General features: G+C 41.8%; 1 protein-coding gene across 2 annotated transcripts; it reads right to left on the bottom strand.

The window, feature by feature from the left end:
- Window positions 1–513: 513 nt before the first annotated feature.
- Window positions 514–20,678, bottom strand: pitpnb (phosphatidylinositol transfer protein, beta). 2 transcript variants are annotated; one of them, XM_030435882.1, is made up of 12 exons: window positions 20,628–20,678; window positions 15,173–15,203; window positions 13,207–13,352; window positions 11,376–11,467; window positions 11,135–11,142; window positions 9,470–9,544; window positions 8,824–8,907; window positions 6,557–6,634; window positions 6,363–6,467; window positions 5,293–5,415; window positions 4,984–5,070; window positions 3,192–3,468 (listed from the first exon to the last, which is right to left on the bottom strand). In XM_030435882.1, the coding sequence occupies exons 1-11, from the start codon at window positions 20,645–20,647 to the stop codon at window positions 5,023–5,025; spliced, it is 810 nt and encodes a 269-aa protein (XP_030291742.1). In that variant the 5' UTR covers window positions 20,648–20,678; the 3' UTR covers window positions 3,192–3,468; window positions 4,984–5,022. The 2 variants fall into 2 exon arrangements, with proteins under 2 accessions (XP_030291741.1, XP_030291742.1); XM_030435881.1 differs by lacking the exon at window positions 4,984–5,070 and having other exon boundaries at window positions 514–3,468.
- Window positions 20,679–21,222: the final 544 nt, after the last annotated feature.

Consider the following 21,222-nt stretch of genomic DNA (forward strand, 5'->3'; position numbering starts at 1 on the left):
TCGATAGTTTCAGCTAGTCATCTTATGATTTCCAGGCTAAAAAAAACAGACATTTATTGATCCCGCTTCTTAATTATGAGGATTTTCTTTGTTTGAGGTGAAAATAAATTGCTAATTTTAGATTTATGGACAGTTGTTCAACTTTACAAACCATTTAAATTGATCAACTTGGACTTTAGATGATTACAACAGAGTTTAATTTGATGAAACTATTAATTATATTCTTTTTGTATCCTCTCAGATTTGGGATATTGATAAGTCATTGTGATAATAACCAACAGTCCCTGTAACGTCCTTCAGTTGTTCATGTGATATTTGTTGTATTTTGTCCGTGTGTGTTTAATGTGAGCCTCCAAAATTAATCAAATAAATCAAAAATTAAAGACTGTAATATTTCTGTGTGTTCCCGTTTCAGCATTAGTGAAGATTTTCATGTTTCAGAATGATTAAAATCAGTTTTTCAAAATAAAACAACCACAAACAGAGACACACAAACAGGAAGCGGCACATCGATTCTCTTATTTGTTCAAATTTATTAGATATTCTGTTATGTTCCATTGTCTAGACCTTCTGTCACAGCACGGACGCCGTGAGAAAGAAACAAAAACAAAGAAAAGAAAAAAAGGAACTAATTGTTTTTTTTTACATTCACTACTAATTCCCCTGAATTTTGCCTTTTATCAGAAAATCAGAAAATCAGAATACATCGTGAATCTTTGTCTTTCAAAAAAAAAAAACAAATAAAAGAAAGAAAAACATCAAAGAAAAAACCAGTAGATTTTGCAAGTGCTGATTCATGATTACAATAAAGAAAAGAAAAGAAGAAAACAGTATTTTGGACTCCGTCTGTTCCCTCAGCGTCTGTCCCTCCCCTCACAGTCGAACCCTGGCTGGCATCACTGGTGACGCTGCACGACTCGAACATCACGCAGCCCGTTTCTAACGCACGAGGTCGACTCCCCGTCACCGTCAAACTCAGCGCGGCTGTCGAGTCGCTGAACCCAGTTTGACTTTGAGGGGAGGAAGCCGCCTCTTTAAAAGAAAAACAGGATTTCCCTTCTTGTCTGATGCTCTGATGTCCCGATCAAACGGAGAGTAAAAAACCGAGAGGAAAGAAAAGGAAAAAGAATAAAGAGAGTGTTGAGCATGCAAGATCCAAATCTATGCAGTTTGTTGTCGTTTGTTTTGTTGTTGTGTGGTTGAATCCCTCCTGGTGTGTTCGGGTGATGTCACGGCTCCACGTCACGCCTGTACAGATGTGAAACACGTCTGCAGCTCAGAAGACGTCCTGCATAGTTTGGACACGTCTCGTCTCCGAGCTGTACATTCATAAGCGTGGATGAGGTACAGAATGAGCGACAACGCGTGGACAGCCTGCTCCGCTTCACACACACACACACTCTCACACACACACACACACACACACAACACACACACAACACACACCATCCACAGAGCTGACATCACCTGCTCAGACGACAATGACGACATCATCGCTCAGAATCACTCTGAGCGGTACAGTATCCAATGAAAGACCTGACGATGCTGAGTAGCTGTGAGTTTTCCATTCAAGTCAGTGTTTGTATGTACAGTTTGTTCCATTTCTATAATAAAGTACACTTATAACTCTTCTTTTAAAAACCCGTCCAACAACAAACCAACGCACGGATCAGGTTACGACAAAAACCTACACACTCAGGCCCGACCCGACACACAACGTCTGTATGTAACCACGCTAAGCTACGTCATCCTCATATAAAACGTCACAATGTTTGATTCTGCAGAACGCTCAAAAACAAAAAAGATGCTCGCTGTGATGAACGGCTGCGACCTGGAGGCGATGCAGCCAAACAGGAAATAAAGAAGTGATGCCGCCGCCATCATCATCATCATCATCATCCTGCACCGATCTATCTACACTGTGAGGGTCCACTCATACTCTCCTGCAGTTCAGGTAGATGAAAAGCTTTTTTTTTGAAAAATCACTATACATGGTGAAAATAGAAAATAAAAACTATACACTCAAGACGGCTGCTCAATCCACAACTGCAAACAAACAAACAAACAAACAAACATCTGCCTGGACCCATGGGTGCTCCGTCAGCTCAGAGAGGAAGCGGTAGTTAAGAGAGAGATATAAAAAGAAAACAATAAAACTACCTTGATTCATGTTCATGCGCGCAGCGACGCACGCGCTCTCATCCTCATTTGTTTTTGAGTTTAAAAAAGAAAAAGAAGAAGCTTCTGTGGAGGTCGTCCGGGTTTAAACCCCCCGAAGCCGAGGAGAGAAAGGACATGCAGCGAGTTCAACGGGCCGCTCAAGAAGCCTCGACGGTGTTAAAGCTGAACGTTCTCCGTCTCAGTCCCGAGGAGCGACGGTCCTTTAAGAGCGAAGGCAGCTGATAACACAAACACACACACACACACACACACACACACTAACACACGGCTGTATTATCGTACAGACTCTCCTGGAGGGCGCCGACCCTCCTCGCTAATCAACACAAACAATCCACATGAGCGAAGCTGCATTGCAGCGACTATACACATGCAACGACAGTTTAGTGAGGAGCTGCTGTTGTCCACATGCACTTGTGACGGCAGGAGGAGGAGAGGAGGAGGAGGAAGAGGAGGAGGAGGAGGAGGAAGAGGAGGAGGAGGAGGAGGGGGCCGGCTGTGCACGTCGACATGTGGCGGGAACGGTAGCAGAGATTTATCGATCATGCGGGAGCTTTGAACCACAAACAGGCTGCTGTCGGGTTTTAGCCTCGAAAAAATTAAAAACGATGAGAGAAAGAAAAAAATAAAAACATCAGTTTTTCCTAAACAACTGCCAGACAGAGGGGACAGTGAGACAAAGGGAGGGAGGAGATCCAGACACATTTCATCAGGACGAGAATATAGACGATATTGAGGGGAGAGACGAGGATTAAAGTAGAGACAGACAGTTATAATACAAGGGGGGAGATAAATGGTCCAATACCTGCGAGCCATCTGATACCAATTTCTGTGGGAACCTGTTTGCTAAAAACATTCTAATTAATTTAAAAGGCTTGACTGTCTGAGTCACGGTTTACACACCTGAATAAAAACAAAGCCCATTGTAATAATCAACTAACAATTACATGTCAGGCAAGTTACGTTCTGTGCAAAGAGTTTTTTTTTTCTTTTTATATGTATGCAAAACCATGTTTTTTTTTGTCGTTTTGTTTTGTTTTCTGAGTGAACAGGAGGCTTGTGATTTTGAGGAGGGGGGGGGGGGGGAAGGATCTGTACAGTACTGTTAACCAAACTTGTCAAACCCCCCAATGAATCATGTGAGACAGGAAGAGAAGAGGCGACGTCGTGGAGCCACTTCCTCATCGTGGTGGACGTGTCTCTGATGACATCATCATGACAGGGTTTGGTTGATTTGCCTCATTGCTCATGAGCAGCACTGGTGCCTCGAATCGGACCTTTACTACGCAGCTGAGGGGCAGAACAGAGAGGAGAGACGAGCTTTAGTCTTCAAAGATGATTAAAGGATAAATTCACCCAAAAATTACAATTCTGTTATTATCTATGAACAGACATGGGGTGAATATGTTGTCAACACAACTTTTCTGGAGGGTGCAGCGTCCTCCTGAACAACTGAAGGAGCCGGAGACTTAAAACATAACAAAACAAACAAAAGATAAAATGGCTCCATTCAGCTCGTCCTCCCCGAGATCCCAAATTGATTTGCAAAGGTTTCATTTGCATCTTCGACACAAGTTCGAGCTCGTGATGCTTAAAAAAACGAATAAATAACCTCTTTTCTTATCACTTTGGGACGTGGTGGCTTCTGGAGACTTTGGGTTACACCACACTTTGACTGGAGCGGTTTTATTTCAGGTTGTTTTTCATACTTCAGTTGTTTAGCAGAACGCTGCAACTCTGTTTGAATCTGCTTAAATTCAACTGGCTGTTTCGTCGTCAACAAATCTTTTCTGGAGGTTGACAGAAAAACTTTGCAGCCTTCTTCTAAACAACTGAATGAGCTGGAGAGATCTGAAAATGTTTCCTTTACGTTTCGGGTTTAAATAACTTCTTTTCTTATCACTTTGGGATCTGGGAGCTTCTGGAGACTTTAACGATTACGCCAGATTTGGATTGGAGCGGTTTCCTTTTCATACTTCAGTTGTTTAGGAGAACGCTGCGGTTCTGTTTTGCTGTGAAGCTCCAGAAATGTTTTGTGGATTACGAGACTTCACACATGAAGGTGTGATGATAACAACTTCATCTGTATTTCCGGTTGAACTCAACCTTTAAATCTGTTGATGCCAACAAGCCGTGCAACATGCACAAACAAAAATCAGAGGGGAAACACTTTCAGCAAGGCACATTTCTTTAAAAATCTTTATACCCACGATTTGCAAAACATCAGGAGGGAAACAAAGTGAAAGCACAGAGAAGACGAGTGAACGAGCTGCAAGAGAACGTTAAAATGTGAGAAGAGACGAAGGTGAGTCGATGAATGGCAGAACAGAAAAGGAGTCAAACACAACAGAGAACGGCTCCGTTCTTCATCTGTGGTGATCAGTTAGTTAGTTAATGATCGGAAGCCTGAATTCTGAACTTTTTCTAATTTTTGCAGGTTTCATGAGTTACAGATTCATAGTTACTGCACGTAGAAGTGCTGATCATGATTTTTAATAATATTAGTGCGTTATTACTCAAGATAACTTTATCTAAGCTGCGGAAATCAATTGCCAGCTGAGAGAACACGGGATCGTTTTAGCTTCCTGACGTGATGTGAAGCCACATGTGCAGAACGGAGCCCGTGAAATGAAAACAGAGGATTAGAACAGAGAGAAGACACACTGTGGTGGAAAGATGTCAAGCACAAAAAGATCTGAAAACAAAAGGGTGAGTTAGACAGCAGCCAGACGGCAGTGTAAAGAAAAAAGGGTGGAGGACAATCCATGCAGCACCTCCTCCTCCTCCTCCTGTGTGGAGACTTACTCAGCCTGCCTCTAGAGTTTGACCTACAGCGACGGGCCTCTACTCTTCTGTCGCAGAGGTCCCTCGCACATCTCCCTTCTGACGCATCTGATGTGAGATTCAGGAGTAAACAAGCGTTAAATCAGGCAGATTAAGTACGATGTGTCGTCTCCAGCAGGCTGCTCAGAGCAGAACTCATCGTTCAGAAACAGAAAACTTGATTTAATGTGTGAGCTCCTGAGCTTCCACAACACCTGTAAACATTCAATCCACACCACGTCAAACACTGTCTTCTCCTGTACTGTCATGTCTGAGAGGAGAGTTCGTTACCTCCTCGAGCTCTTTTTGGGTCTCCTCCTCCATCCGCCTGATGTCGTCCATGGTCAAACCCACCCATCTGTCGATCCAGCAGAACAGCTGGCGGTGGAAGTTGGTGAAAATACGCTTTTCTTGCTGTAAAAGGAAAGAAAATAAAGAGTTGTCTGCTGCCTTTAAATCACACGATTATGATTAAACACACACCAGGAGAACCAGAATCATGGCTGTCAGAGATTTGGGCTCTAAAGCAGAAATCGATTCAAATGAGTTTTCCATTTTGACGTCTCGTGTGCATCCGGCTTACGTCCGAAGGAAAAACACTTCAAGAAAGCTTTAAAGACGACACACACAGCGCAGCGTTCGCCTGCAGCTGCACTTCAAGACACTTCTCCTGCGTGCACAAACACAAACAACCGACTGGTACGAAGGAAACTCTGATAGCAACAGAGATGTCTTCTGACTCCTTTGAGACGAAGGTTTACCAGCGAGGACGTAACTGATTTGTTCGTGAAGATGTTTCTAGGAAAAGATTGAAAAAAACAAACTTTTGGAGCTATTTTGTGTTGAAAACTGGAATCTTATATTCTAGTAAACTATATTTAAACTTCTTGGAGTCTCTTTCATCTACTTTACTCAATTAAATTTTCTCTCCATCCAAATTTAAGAAACTCTGAAATGTCTCCCTCTGCTGTCCGATAAAGACAAGACACTTAACTGGCACCCTGAGAGCCTCTAGAAGTGCATGAAGATGATTTAAATGTGCTTCACTGACATAATTAACAACACCAACTCTCACCTGACTCCTCCAAGTGTTTAATGATATTTTTGGTGTGACCTCCTGACTCGCCTGAAGTGATCTTAAGAGCACAGAATAAGTAGGAAGCTCATGAGAGTCGAGCACAATGAGAATCATCCACTGAGCGATGCGTTCAGTGACAGGTGTGTTATGCAGGAGATCCTCAGAGATTCAGGAGGTCCTCTGTAACGTCTGCAGTGATGTTTTTAATCATCTGTGACTGTAATCATGGTGCTCTGCTGTGTTTCTCAAAGCACTTTGTATCTCATCGTTCATGATGAATTACCCTCTGGATGAAACCTTCCACTTTGGTTTGCAGTCCCCACCATCTGAACTTGACAGTGACCAGTTTGTATGCACACATGTGAGGACAGTCTGTCGACAGCTCGTTCTGTGAGAGAGAGAGAGACAAACGACAGTGATGATGATGCTCATGTTTAACAGTCAGTGCTTCTCTGCTCCTGCTGTGATGTCGGGTACCTTCCAGTCAGGGCTTAGCGGTCCTCTGCCTGTCTTGGCGGAGTGGAAAAGAGAAGGATCTTCTTCTTCCTTGTAGTCCTAAAGGAGAACAAAGGACAACAGAGGGTTAAGATTATGCAAGAAACCAACTGGAGTTACACGAGGAGGATGTCGTCTTATTTGTTCCTGTCACGAGAGTCGAGTAAAGACATGACCAGTCATCTTGGAGTCCGTGGTGACTCTCTTATAATGAAGCTGTTTAGTCAGATTCTTGTACTGGGAAACTGCCAGGTTGTATTTTTACTGCATCCCACCGCCCCAATCCCATCCCCCGAGCTCACGGCACACCGTGCTGTTTTAATCCACTCTATAGGGAAAGAGTGGAGAGTACCTGGAGCAGATGGACGCTCAGATTAAGCCTGATCCACTTAAGTCATTATAGTAGAGGAGCTGGTGGAGGAAGCGTTGGGACGACTGTGACCCACCTGGATGAAAGTGGCTTAATGCCTTCTTTAAGATGTTAAACCTCGGCCAACGCGATGGTTTAGGTATTACTGACGTGGTGCCCACGGTGGACGGTCAAGAGGTTTTAAACGACAGCTGAAAGTTTAATTTTTCAGGGTTTGACATCAAATCAAAACGCAGCCAAACAACCGATAACACATCACGGTCCTGTTTTCACAAAACTGTACAAATCTGAATGAGGAAAGATGTCTTCTATTGATGAAGACACAGATCATAGTGTCGTATAAAGATGAATGAATATATAATGCACGTTCTGGAGCTGTTCCACGGACGTGAATAATGAACCAGCTGCGAGGAGAGTGTGACGGCCACATTTTCAGATTCACTGAGAGATGAAGGAACACTTTCTGCAAGAGTCATTAACCGCTTCACATCAATTTTTATTTAACCTTCACTTGTCTATCAGCACGTCTCACAAGCTGCAGGTACTTTTTTTCTGCACTGCACCTTTTATTTTCTGCAAGCAAGTTCAACAAGTTTGGCTCCTGATCTGCAGCAATCGTTTCAGCTCTATTTTGCCTTGTGCCACAAGTGAATCTGTCCAAAAAGGACTCCAACATTTCATAAGAAGCGGCGCCAAGCGTTTTGAAACCTGTTAGCGTTTATCTATTGTGATGTGAGATGAATAAACGAGAAATGTGAGTCCTCTGTCCTCTCTGGCTTTGAAATCTGCTGTTTCATGTTTTCTGTTCTCTGAATTTTTTGGGTCCAGCAGCCGACTGAAGAACCCAAACGTCCCTGTGTCAATTATAATAAATATCAAGTGTCACAGCTGTTTTTATTCCTCATTTGTCGGCTGTGTCTGAACAAACGGCGTGAGGAGACAAGAATCACACAAGCCTACTGTCTTTTCAAAGACAGCAGAAGAAGCATCATCGATTCATCCAGGAAAACATTAAATACGATATAAATTCTTGTAGTTCAGCCTTCCCGCCTCTCCACAAACCAGACCAAGAGTTCTGTGGGCCGCTTGTGTCAACGTGAGCAACAGGTAATCAAGAGAGGTATTAAACGATGTGGTGCAGTTATGATATCATCTGACCGAGCCTGATGACAAAGGACGATCTGAACGTGTCCTCACAAAAAGGTTATCAGCATATTGATTCCTGGAAGAGCACAATGAAAGGTCTGTTTCTGGACACCACTTCTCTTGAAATGTCTGTTTTTTCTTTTTAGAGACGCACCAGCATCGTCTTATTAAAGGCATGCAGACGGGATGTGTTGTGATCTGTTGCACCGTCTTTAGTTAGTAAAACATTGTAGCTGAGGGTTATAAATGCAAAATAACAACATGGCGGCTCTGCTGTCTGAACCAGGACAACTTTTACCTGCAGCACATTTGAGACGGATGCTTTTACCTTTCACAGTAAGAGTCTCAGATGCATCTGCATGATCTGCATTAATGCTTCAACCGTTTCACTAAGAGGTCACTCAATAAATCATCATGGTAGGTAAAGTGGGACGTACAGAACTGCAAGTCATTTTCAGTTAATGTCACTCTGTCTAGTTAGGATTTACTGAAGTAAGAGACGGTCCTGTAACCTGATAAATAAAGTAGAACACACACACACACACACACACACACACACACACACACACACACACACACACACACACACACACACACACACACACACACACACACACACACACACACACACACACACACACACCCTGTGCGACCACACTCTTCCTCAGGGTGGAGACATCCTGCCAGGTACTCACACCTGCTCATCAGGATTATTGTGATCAGTTAAACTCACCCCGGGGGCCACTTCGTCTTTGTTTGCAATATCTATGGGCACCACCTCCACAGACCTCCATGTCTGCTCGTCCAGGTCGTGGACCTGGTGAGAAAGAGGAAGACGGGCAGGTAAACCTCAGGACGGAGACAACACGGCACTCTTTGTTTCCTATTCAAATCTGTGTTTGAGATTCTAATTGACGAGCACACAGCTGGTTTGTAACCTGAACCTCATTCTTGTGCACGTGCATCAACTTGTTCACCTCTTGAGGCAGCAGAAAGATGGAGGGTTACATTATAGTTTGGACGTCTGACAGGGCAGGGAAGGTCTAATGGAAATGCTTTCATGTTGCATCATGGGAAATGTAGGATCCAGTGTCTATGGACTAAGAGTCTGGATATCTCTGCTGCCTCCGTTTACTGACAGGGTCCGTACAGTAGAATTCACTTCACGTTGTTTATTTTATAAGTTGTTCATGAGTTTGTAGAAAGTCTTGACAGTTTGTAAAATGCAGAATTTAAAACCAATATGTTTTCATAGTTAGGAATAAGCTTGAATCACAAAATCTGGCGTTTCATCAACACAATCTCTTGTACAAGAAGAAGAACTTTGTCTCTTGTTGTTACATTTTTTAATAAATCTCGTAAGCTCTTCCTCTACTTACATTTTCTATTGTTCCCATGTCGGGTTTGTGCCACGTCTCGATCTTAATCATAAAGTCGTCCTTCATGTACTCATTCTGAAAAGCAGGAGAAAACACACACAGATTTATTGAGGGGGGATAATGAACATGTGGCCTTTTATTTTCAACAAAGCAACGACTGACAAACTGTGAAACTTCTGACCAACACTGATAAACAGACGCTACTGCTGAACTGAATGACAGCAGCTGATCTCAGCCGGCACAAACAGCAAAGAGAGCACCATGAATGGAGTATTCTGAGAGATGTACTTAAACCCTACGACTTAATCCAATTAACCAATCAGACGTTTAGACAGAAAGACACTAGAGATGCTGCACATCTATATTTAACCATTAACCAACAGCAGGTAGCTTGCAGGTAACAGTCAAAGACAGATAGTGGCGTCCAATCGACGGTTACACATCAGTGAAAGTCTGCTGCAGACATCCGGGTGTGTCTACGTTGTGCGTCTGCTCGCAATAAATCTGAAAAAAAACATTCACGTCAAATCTGTTGAACTTTGCCGTGCAGGCGTGCACCGTTAACCACAAGCGAGTCACCTTGACGGTGCTGATGTTTGAGGGAACAGAGAGCCAGAGAGGCCAAAAAGGAGGAAGCTATTGTAAGCTATGATCGGTGCTGCACCATCGACTTTAATCTAACCTCCTCTGGGGGGAAATATACAGCTCCAAAGTTACACAAAAGGACTCGGTGGGACAAATATGTCCCTTGAGGAAACTTTGTTTATTGCTGTCCCGTTAGAAATCTTTGAAGAGTCTTTTACGGTCCAGCACAAAGAAAATACAAAGAAGCTCAGAGAGCGTTTGTGGGTATTAATGTCATTCCCAAAAATAAAAAATGAGGCATTTTCTAACCTGGAGATTCCAGCAACTGCAATTGTTTATAAGCTATAACTTCAGGCAAAGTCAAAACTCTTATGTGTATCATTTGGTGGCATTAATGATGATTAAGGCAAAGGAACGCCACTTACGTTAATCAACACGCAGCTCTAATTTCACTACAGCTGCGAGAACTATCAAAAGCCAAGTTCACTGCCTGTGATCTGTTGAGAAGAACAGCCTCATGGAAATGATAAACAGTTCTTCAATGTATTGACAAGTTTAATTTGATAAAGCAAGTAATTTGGTGTTTTCAAAATGATTCTATCGAGATGAGACGGGCTGTAATGTGAGTGGTCGGAGGCTGCATGCTTCTACAATGTCAGGTGTGTTAAAAAAGTTGATTTCTGTTTAAAAATAACAACATTTCTTTATTTTTTACTTCAGCAGCACTTGAAGCATTATACGAACAGCCGCTGCATATGTTTTAAGACAGTAAACTAAAGAACTATGTATTTTCTTGATATATTCCAGTGAGTTTTATTAAACAAGTTTTCCAATCTGAGTTGCTAAACTGAGGAGGTACTCCCAGGAATCCTGTTTCCCAGGATTAGTCATTAGAACATTAAGTGTGACGGGTGCTAGCATGTTCCCGGCCGGCTCCTCCAGCGTTAGCGGTTTACTTGCCAGCTACAGCAGTTCATCTGCAAGATCTTCACAAAGCAAAACTTCACTACGACGTGCAGGTGAATTTCTAGCGTGATCAGGCCGGAAAAGACTTTAAAAGTGAAAAAAACAACAACTCACCGTCACAACTGCAGCAGGAGGAGCGAAAAAAGAGAGAGAAAGGAAAAAATGAGCATCAGCATCTTTGAAAAACACTTTGATGCATATAGAAAAATACATAATTGCAAAAACATGCATAAAGATTTAAACGAGGCCATGATTACATGCAACCACGACCGTGAATGCTCGTCACATCACGCAGGAAAACATCGTTCCAAAGACACCGAGTATGAATTGATTTTCATCTGCAGCGTTGACTTACTCGTGCGACAGTACGGGTAGGCGTTCCAGGCCTTTTCGTGAAAAACTAATGCTCCCTCTGGTGCAATCATCTTCACAAACCCTGGGACTTTACTGCAGCGAGAGAAAAACAAGTCACACAATCATGACCAGGGACCTTTTTTTTTTAAAAGAGAAATAAACATACATAAGTCTGGAGGAGACACAAATACAATTTAGAGCTAAATTAAATCCTTAATTCTATGACTCTAGTTGAAATGAATGGTTCCTTTTTGTTGTTGTTGTTGTTACAGAGCCAAAGGAACTGAAGCTGTTTTTCCTACAATATCAAAGAACCAGTCACACAATATACAGAGGGTGGACAAAATAAGAGGAAACACCTGACAGGGAGGCTTAAGTTCTGTTGGTGCCGCGACACAGAAATATTCTGTTTGTAGTTTTGGTCATTAAAAGTGTTTTGAGAGATGAAAAGAATCTACTTTCACCTTCAATTTCCTTTTTTTACCACCTCAGATTTGCGAGGCTTTACTCTTGAATTTGCTTGGTTCAGTTTGAGGAGACGATGTTGTGAAATACGGCGAACTTCACGCAGGACTGGCGTTTGTTCTGCAAGGTAAAAAAGCTGCTTCGGTGAAATGGCTGCTTATTTTGGCTGCTGAGCAACCGTGCAGAGTCGTCATCATCAGCACCTAATGTCTCCGTTCACATGGCTGCCAATACATTTTCTCCATCAAAATTAGCGGCTGGCAACAGGGACGGTATGTTAACAGCTTCCTGAGATCCAAACAAACACATCCAGATGAAGGTCAGAAGCAGCTCTGTGTGTTTTATGTGCTTTACCTCCTTTTGTTAGTTGTTTAGGGCGTTAGTGAAAAGGTGATGACAGCGACATGAATACCTGATTGTGAGGCGTGGGTTTAGAAATCATAAATATTTCTGAGCACCAGTTTGTGACACTGGTATTTATGGCTGTCATGAAAGTGTGACCTCAATAATTATGTGGTAAATTGAGGCTGCTGCTGTTTACCCGTGAATGCCACTTGCTTTTTTTTCTTTAAAGCTCGCAGCGCTAAGCCAACTATATCAAGGCTCGACAATCAGGATTGACAGATTGCCCAAGGCGCGTAAAAATGTCAGGTCTGGCTGGTAAATCTAGCATTTAACATTTCACTCAACAGGAAGGCAGTAAAAAAGAAGAGACAGTTGAAGAAGGAGTGAGTCATCGCACTTCTCTTCCATCTCTGTTCAGAGTTGCACACGTGCAGCACCGATCGTACGTCGATCATGTTAAAATAGCGCTGGGTAAAGACGTTAATGAGCTGAAGTTTCACTCTGTGCTCCAATAATAGTTGATTAAACTTTGTATCCAGATGAAGATCGTTCAACTTCCCCTTTCTGTTAAACTTCTGTTGTCTATGTTGTTAAGTTAACAAGTAAAGAGGATGATTGAAGATGTTACTGCGGGACATTTAATACCCCGACTGTGTGGACCACCGTCACATTTTGCTTTGTGATGCCACAATCAGACTTTATGCAGTTATGTTGGCAAAATGCTAGCGCAGGTATAATGGTTAGCTTCAGCTGTATCAGGAGGAGTTAGCCTAATGTTCATAAAAAGACAACATCATGAATATATCCTTGATGTCTGCTTCTGGAAGCTATAAAACCCAAACTCCTGCAAAGTATCTAATAAAAAAAACAAGACAAAACAATCTTGAACCCTGTAAAGTGATATGTGTCCATTATTTTGTCCACCCCATGAACATCTAACTCAATCTCAATGATATTTCTGGAAGTAATTCAGACAGAAAAAACATTTTCTCTGGGACTTTGTGTTGATTTTAAAGCCTTGCCTCTTTAGATGGTATATTTTATGCGTGTACTGTCCCTTCTCGCCATCCTTCTCGTAAGGTTCGTTCTTCAGCACCTCGATGCCTTCTCCTCCTCCGGTCTCATTCTTGCTGGCCTCAGCCACAGAGAACAGCTGCCCTACTTGATACTGGGAGAAATGGGAAAGAAGACAGAAGAAGACGCAGACTGAAAACACAGCCTTTAAAAACTGCTGGGAACAAATCCTGAGATTATAAAGTCTCTGAGTTCTTAAAGGATGCAGCATCACTGACGATGACTAGATGTGACACAGGAAATTAACTACTCAGCCCAGATCTCCCTCTTCTTCATGTATTAAAGGGATATTCCGGTGTAAGTTTAATCCATGGTCTAAATCACCGTGAAACTGTGTTAGACTCCCTCTCGAGAGATCAAGTTAGCAGACCGCTAATTTACGGAGTTTTATCAACCTCAGAAACGACCGCACGACAACAATACACTGCAGTAAATGGATCCAAATATAAACCGCCACCAAAAAGCCACAAATAATGCTCAGAACAGCACCAAACTTCAGCAACAGTACAAACAGGGTCTCAGCACATAGTCCGGGGCATCTAACCTCCGCTAGCTTAGCTGGATTTCTATTGTGAAGCTAAAAACAGACTTCAACTCTCCTCCATCAGCTTCCGGGTCGGGGAAGTCCCGACGCGACGATAACCGAGTGTGGTTAGAAATGCTCAATTCCGTTCTTTTCCCTGTCCGCTCTCGATAATAACTGTTATAAACTGGCAGGTAAGACACATATGAACTTTGATTGCTTTTCCATGGAGTCATAATCATACATTTTCATCCATGAGCCGCGGAACTCTACTGCACTCGGTAATCGACTCGTCGGGACTTCCCGTCAACAGGAAGCTGCTGCAGAAGAGTGGTAAATTTAGTCAGCTTTTCAGTAGAAATCCAGCTAAGCGAGCGGAGGTTAGATGCCCCGGACTATGTGCTGAGACCCTATTTGTACTGTTGCTGAAGTTTGGTGCTGTTCTGAGCATTATTTGTGGCTTTTTGGTGGCGGTTTATATTTGGATCCATTTACTGCAGTGTATTGTTGTCGTGCGGTCGTTTCTGAGGTTGATAAAACTCCGTAAATTAGCGGTCTGCTAACTTGATCTCTCGAGAGGGAGTCTAACACAGTTTCACGGTGTGTTAGACCATGGATTAAACTTACACCGGAATATCCCTTTAATGCATAAAAAATCTCTAGGAAAAAGTCTAAATTACAGCATTAAAATCCTCAAAATGGCTTCAACAATGGCTGACTTCACACAGCCTATAACCATGTTATTCTAAAGTCTATTCAGGTCAGATGTTCTTTATAATCTTTAAATGAACTTTGCACCCTGATGAGGCCTCAGAGGAGAGGATTTCATATAGGATATGAAATCTTAACTGCTTTTGTCAGGACGTTAAAGCTTATAAAATTGCTCTGACTACCAAAGCAACTATTTCTCATTAAAACTAAACGCCCCGACTGCCAGCCACAACATTTTCCCCTCCTCCAAGTTAGAAAAGACTCTGAAATGGTGCCAACGTATGATGTCGGTGGATATCAGTTCTTGGCTCACTAAATAAAAACGTTGTCTGGTATTTAGGGGTAGCTGGAGAATAACTGCACCAAAAAACCTGGGCACAAAAAATATGATTTCTATTAAGAGCATGATGACAAAGAGATTTAAAGGCTGAGCTCAGAGCCCGGTCCAGTTCTGTCTCTACAGACACCAGCACCAGCCTGTCACACCAACACCACAGCTCTCTAACAAAGGCTATTCTGTCTCAGTACGCGTCCCAGACGAAGGCGAACTGACCACATGAGACGACGCACATGAATCTGCGATGACTCATACGCTGTAAATGTCATATATGTTGCACTGGATTCAAACACACATTTGATTAAAGATAATCTTGTGTAATATCACGATATATATCACTCACCTCTTCCACAGAGACTGGCAACACTACACGGCTGAGAGAAGGGAAACAAGGGAGAGGTGGGGCAGGAAACAGAGAGAGAAACAAACAAGTTACACACATTTATCTGGAAGAGATGTTTAAATGTAAAGCACAGGTTAAAGGTTTCCAGCTGTATCTGGTTGACATTTAAATAGTCCTGTGACTTTGCACAGACTGCATAATATTAGTAAAAAACTCATCTGTGACCTGACGGAGATGGAAGAGCATTAAGTTGTGGGTAAACTTAACTCTGACCATCTTTGGGTATAAAATGAAGTGGCCCTGTGCTAAAAGAGGGAAATCTGTGTCCCAGTCTGAAGGTTGAAACTCTGCTTCAGTCCCCAAAAAGAACGTCATTTGGAGAGAACACATGTTTGGTGTAACTCGATTATAAAGCAACTATAATTACTTGTAATTAAGGAGCACAGTTTGTGTAAGACAGCAAGAGTGACTGTGTGTTTGCTGCAAAACAAAAGACATGAATGAAATATGAATTCATGCACGAGGAAGCAATACAAAATGCTGTTTCCTATTTTATCAGGATAATCAAAATATTAAAACGGATTTTCAGTAAACATGCAAGAATCCAGCCTTTAAGAAAAGTTTAATATTAAATGTTTTTTCTGTTTTATCTGACGTAAACATGCCAGACTGCAGAGTCATTCTTGTGTTCGGCAGCTGTGAAATGTATCCAGTATTTTGCCTCGTCACAACATGCATGAAAAAACTTTCACACTAGTGATGATTCAGCTACAAACCAGAGCAGCATCTCCAAACAGAGCGTCATTATGCCCTGCCTATATATGGATATCACAGCTTATTTACGGCAAGAAGGAATCCACTAAATAGACACACAGTAAAAAGGCACCTTCTTCTTCCCTGTAGTTTCTGCAGCACCACCTCCTCCTCTCACACTTCATAAAAATCCTCAGCTCAGATTGGCAGATTCAGCACCCCACCCTCAACCTCTACATGAACTGATTGATAAAGCTTGCCGGGGGTTGGTGAACGCTGTGCAGGCTGGAAAATATGCAGCTGACACGCTCGGTTCAGGCAGCAAGTGTCTATAATGTAAACAACTTGCAAGCCATTATACAGTTTATTTATAGCCAAGAGAATAAACGGGAAGAGTGCGTTCTAAAAGTCATGACGGCATGTACCGACGATGTGGCCTTGGGAATATCAGCCACTGTATCGATATCAACATTTGTGTTCTCCCTAATATCAGTATCATCATCTGCTCCCAAACATCCAGGACCAGGCTCTAATTAAAAGCCCGGACATCAATCACACAACATAAATGTAATACTGTTGTGGCTGATTTGGGTCCTGTTGGCACTTTGAGCTCTTCTTGACATTCTCAAACCATTTCTGCACAGTTCTTGCAGTGTAGCGGGGCGCACTGTCCTGCTGGGGCCACCAGAGATTACCGTTGCTATGAAAGGGGGTTACTTGAGGTGGGTGGCGCTCAATATGTTATTCACCCGTCAGTGTTTTAAATGTTGCGGTTGGTCGGTGTATAAAACCGACCATGATAAATACATTTTTCAAAAAGACGTGTTCAGATTTTTAGCACCGACAGTCACGTAACTGCAGGAACAATGAAGCACAACTGTAAAAACAAAGGGCAGAATGCAGTGTTTGTGGTTTTGGCTCATACTGGTGTGCGGCTTTGGTAACAAAAGAGAAATTAGCATGTCGGCTCTGGAGAAATGTACAAAAGCATCGACTGCATGAGATCAATCACAGGGTTTTAATCCAGCATCATGGAGAGCTCAGAGTTTTCACTTAGAAGTCTCTCACCAGTTCATTTCCCTCAACATGTTCGATAAGACTAAGTTGAGAGATCGGTGGAATCGAAACAGATACTGTGTGTGTGACATTAACTGTCGTTAACTAGAAAGTTTCAGTTTCATTTTACTGGAAAAGGAGGAAGGATGACAAGACAAACACAAATTTGGCCTAAATTGTGTTTCAGTGCTCAACTACTGAAGTGACATCAGAGAGGATCTGGTTCTCTTCAGCTTCAGGTGTGTTAATGATTTATCAGTTATTGATTTTCACTGTTAAGGCACTGAATGTGCCGCTCGTGTCAATTGTTTAAAGATTCATGGAGGAAAAACACACATAATATAATGTGGTCATTACTGAAAATTGCTGGCAGTCTGCATCCTTACAGTTCAGTCTCCTGCATTCATTATACACCTAAATTAAGTGTGTTTACACTCACAAACGGGCGCTGATGATACAGAGCAGAGCAGTGGCGGCAGAATCAAGGTCTGCATTTGTAATAGCTTTGTTGGATTATACAGGACGAAGCTATTTGTACAATTTGACAAAGGCTGACCAGTTCAAGTGGTTTGGTAGTCGAGGTGACCTCTAATTATGCAAGATCCAGTATAAGCCCTGTGTGGGCCTCTGCAGGCATCACGAACACCTGCAGCTCAGGTGCAGTGATGCTTCAGCACAGAGAGGTGAATCAGTCTTACTAAAAGTTTGAATTCTGAGCTTCTGAATGAGATTTTTTTGTTGCTTTAACACAAGGGCAACTCCAACCAATTTTTCATTAATTGAAATTCTGAATATTTTGGGTTCTGGACTGTTTGTTAGACAACAAATTCAAATGCAATAAATCATCATACGATTGAGAAAATCACAGGAGACATTTCTGATATTTTTTATACCTAACATTTAATTAAAAAAATAAATATTCTGACTTACTGATAATAAATAGTTGGTTGCAACCCTAAAAACAGGGTGATCAACATCAAGAGAGACCATCTGAACTGAAACACACATTTACCTGCAGACTAAATGCAGCTTTATGTAATGTTACTCTGTAAATCATAACCAAAGTTTAGTTTCACAACGCTGATAAGAACTCAACTCATGTCACTCACATTATTATGCAAGTGGTGCATTTTTTAGCACTCACAAGCAGGTTACAATGTCCATATATTGTACATATTGGACTCACACCATGAAAATGAGAAATATCTTATAATAGTGAACTGCACAGGTAATCGCTTTTGATCCGGTGCTAAAATGAACTGATTTGAGAGGTCAGAAGGACCCCGACACACCAAACTGACATCTAAGAACCAGCAGTGATGAAAGCCGACTATTGACTGCAGCCAACGGCAATTTAACTGGCTGGCTCAATTCTACCTGGCTGAAAAAGACACTAATAAGGGCCGACTAATGCAAACACTACAGCCACAGATGTTCACTGACTGTCAGCCTGGAGTGTCAGGGCCCTAAATGAGACTAAACCGGATTTAAAAAAATGACGATAAAGCTGAATCAGAGAACAAAAACAATTATTTTCACTTTCCCAAGCTGGTGTTTACTGCACAGCTTTGGGTGTTCTCACTGATGGGTAAACTCCCATCAAGATGTACGTGCTCACACACTCTATAGATACAGCAGACAAAATCAGAATGAGGCATCACTAATAACACAAGCACACAGACAGCCGTGGTGCATCGACGGAGCGCTCGCTCTCTGCCGGATGCCTCAAATTATTCACTTCTAAATGTGTGCAGCGAGAAAACGAACTGGCAACGCTAATGGTGAGCGGACCTTTCTCGTGAAGATGTAGGCCTACGCAGTCGGTGCTGTTTTGTATTAGGAATCTGATCAATATGTTTTCCATCTACAATATTATTGTGAGAATATAATAAGCTCCTTTCAAGCAAGATGGCTGCTGTAAGTGGATTCTTATTAACTCGTAACTGTCATGACAGTTACAGCTGGAACGTGACTTGATTGGAACGTTTGCTTATTGATTATATTGGGAGGAAGATGGTTAATATAATGTTACATATTGAGACACTGGATTGGAGGGCAGGTTATGGGCCTCTGCTGAATATTTACCTTTTCAACTGGCTTTTAGCAGACTTAAATAATTGTATATATTGTGGCCACAATCACACATAATCTTTTTGTTTTTCTAAGTGATTTATTTGTTCAAGTCAGCTTTTTTGTATATACAAAAAGCAAACACTGAGCATTTCTCGTTTTCCATGACTAATCTACAGGAAATGTCTGTCTGTTATTACATAATTAAGTCTGTTAGAGGTTTCGTTCATCGCAGCTGTTTTCTGAGTGACATGCATGAATCTGCACTCACAGCAAACCACAACCACCAATCACTCAATCATGCAATGATTAATCAAGTTAATTCCCTTGTTTCTCATGTCAGAATATGATTTGCAGAAAAAAAAAAACTCTGCAATGTCAATTTTCATCAGCAGTGCTTCATTGTAGTTGTATTACACATTTTGCATGCAATTGTTTTAAAGCTCGTTGTGAGTGTTTGCATAAAAATGCAATACAATAATAACATGGTCATGTGCAGATATCTCCTGTTACAGTAGTCTTGATCAGCACACGGTGTGTTGAGCAGATTGTTCTTGCTCTGATTTAAGTTAACACCACTGCTGAGTGTACATAGCGGAAAACCGGGGAGTGGCTACAACAGGTACCGTTATCTGTAGCGGATACAGGTTAGCCACCAAGTGTAAGCGAGCTTTGCTGGGGGAATGAAGTGTGGACAAAAAAAACGACCACGACAAAGTCCAAACACACTGTATAGAAATACATAGGCAACATCGTGAGGCAGCTTTGCTATCGGGTTGGTATTAGCCGCACGGTTACAGTGCTAACTCTGTAATGCTAGCGCCAACAAAGTAAAAGCAAAGTAGTTAGTCCTTCCACAACCTCGAGCTAGCTTGAAGGGTACAACTGCTGTGTGTTGCGGGCCAGTGTTGGGGGATTATTCCTGCCGAGCTCCGTGTTAGCATTGTGGTTAGTACGTCTGTTAACCCGGCTATAACTCAGTAGTTAGCTAGTGTTAGGTGGGTGCTTCACAAATGAACCCCGTTGTCAGAAAAATTGTCGTGCTAGCAGCTAGCCGGCTGCTACAGCTAACTTAGCCAGCTAGCATTAATGGTAAATCCGTCGGAGAAGGAACCTTAATCTGTCACTCACGGGTACCAAAGCTTAACATAACCGCACTTTAGCGGCATAACACGCCGCTAAACGGCTAACTACGTTAATGATGGTCATTCATTCAACTATCAAAGTCCCATTAACTAACTGAATATGCATATTATTAGTGGTTAACCAGCGCAGCCTTTTTATGTAACTCATTTTCATTAAGAAGCTAATTATCCCCTCTGCCGCTACAACTCAGTAGCTAACGTTAGCATGCACTAGCAACGCCTAAAAAAGACCGGTGTGGTGTCCGGTTGTCCACGTCCTGATCCACCCCGCTCAAAGCTGCCTTTTTACGGGCTCCGAGGCTGTGAAATCCAGCCAACGACAGCGTTATACGGTACATACATGTCTACTCTCCAGTACCAAGCTCTCGGATGGACGAAAATGCCCCTGTAAATGTGCCAAAAGACATTTTTAAAAAACACTTCAGACTCACTATTCCTTGATGAGCACCATCTTCGTCACCCGGGCTGCGCATGCGCGCTGACGCTCGTCATCAGAGAGAATTATCAACAAGTTCGTTCCGCCCTCAAGAACAAACGTGATTGGCTGAAAAACCCACAGCATTCTTCCCCAGTGTTACTGTAATAATAATAATGATGATAATAATGATAATAATAATAATAATAATAATAATAATAATAATAATAATAATATATACATATCTGTAGATATATGACTACATTATACTATACATGCAAATATAACACTACATATTAGCAAGAAAGAAGTAGAGTATGTATGAAATGTATGATTTAAGACTCTCATTTGATAATTGTGAATGTATTATTATATTATTGTAATGTGTATTGTAACCTTATGTTCCACTTACCTCAATATTTTTATTTGTACTTTATTTCATAACTACTAAGCATTTTATTGTATATAGTATTTTATTGTTAGGAATGTTCTATTCTATAGTTTTTGTTGCATATTGTATACAGTACTTTATTGTTTCTTATTGCTTCTATATGCCCTTATTTTTATCTTTATTTTCTATTGTATCTGTTCTGAATGTACCTGCTGCTATG

The sequence above is a fragment of the Sparus aurata genome, chromosome 12, assembly GCF_900880675.1.
Source record: "Sparus aurata chromosome 12, fSpaAur1.1, whole genome shotgun sequence".
NCBI classification, from domain to species: domain Eukaryota; kingdom Metazoa; phylum Chordata; class Actinopteri; order Spariformes; family Sparidae; genus Sparus; species Sparus aurata.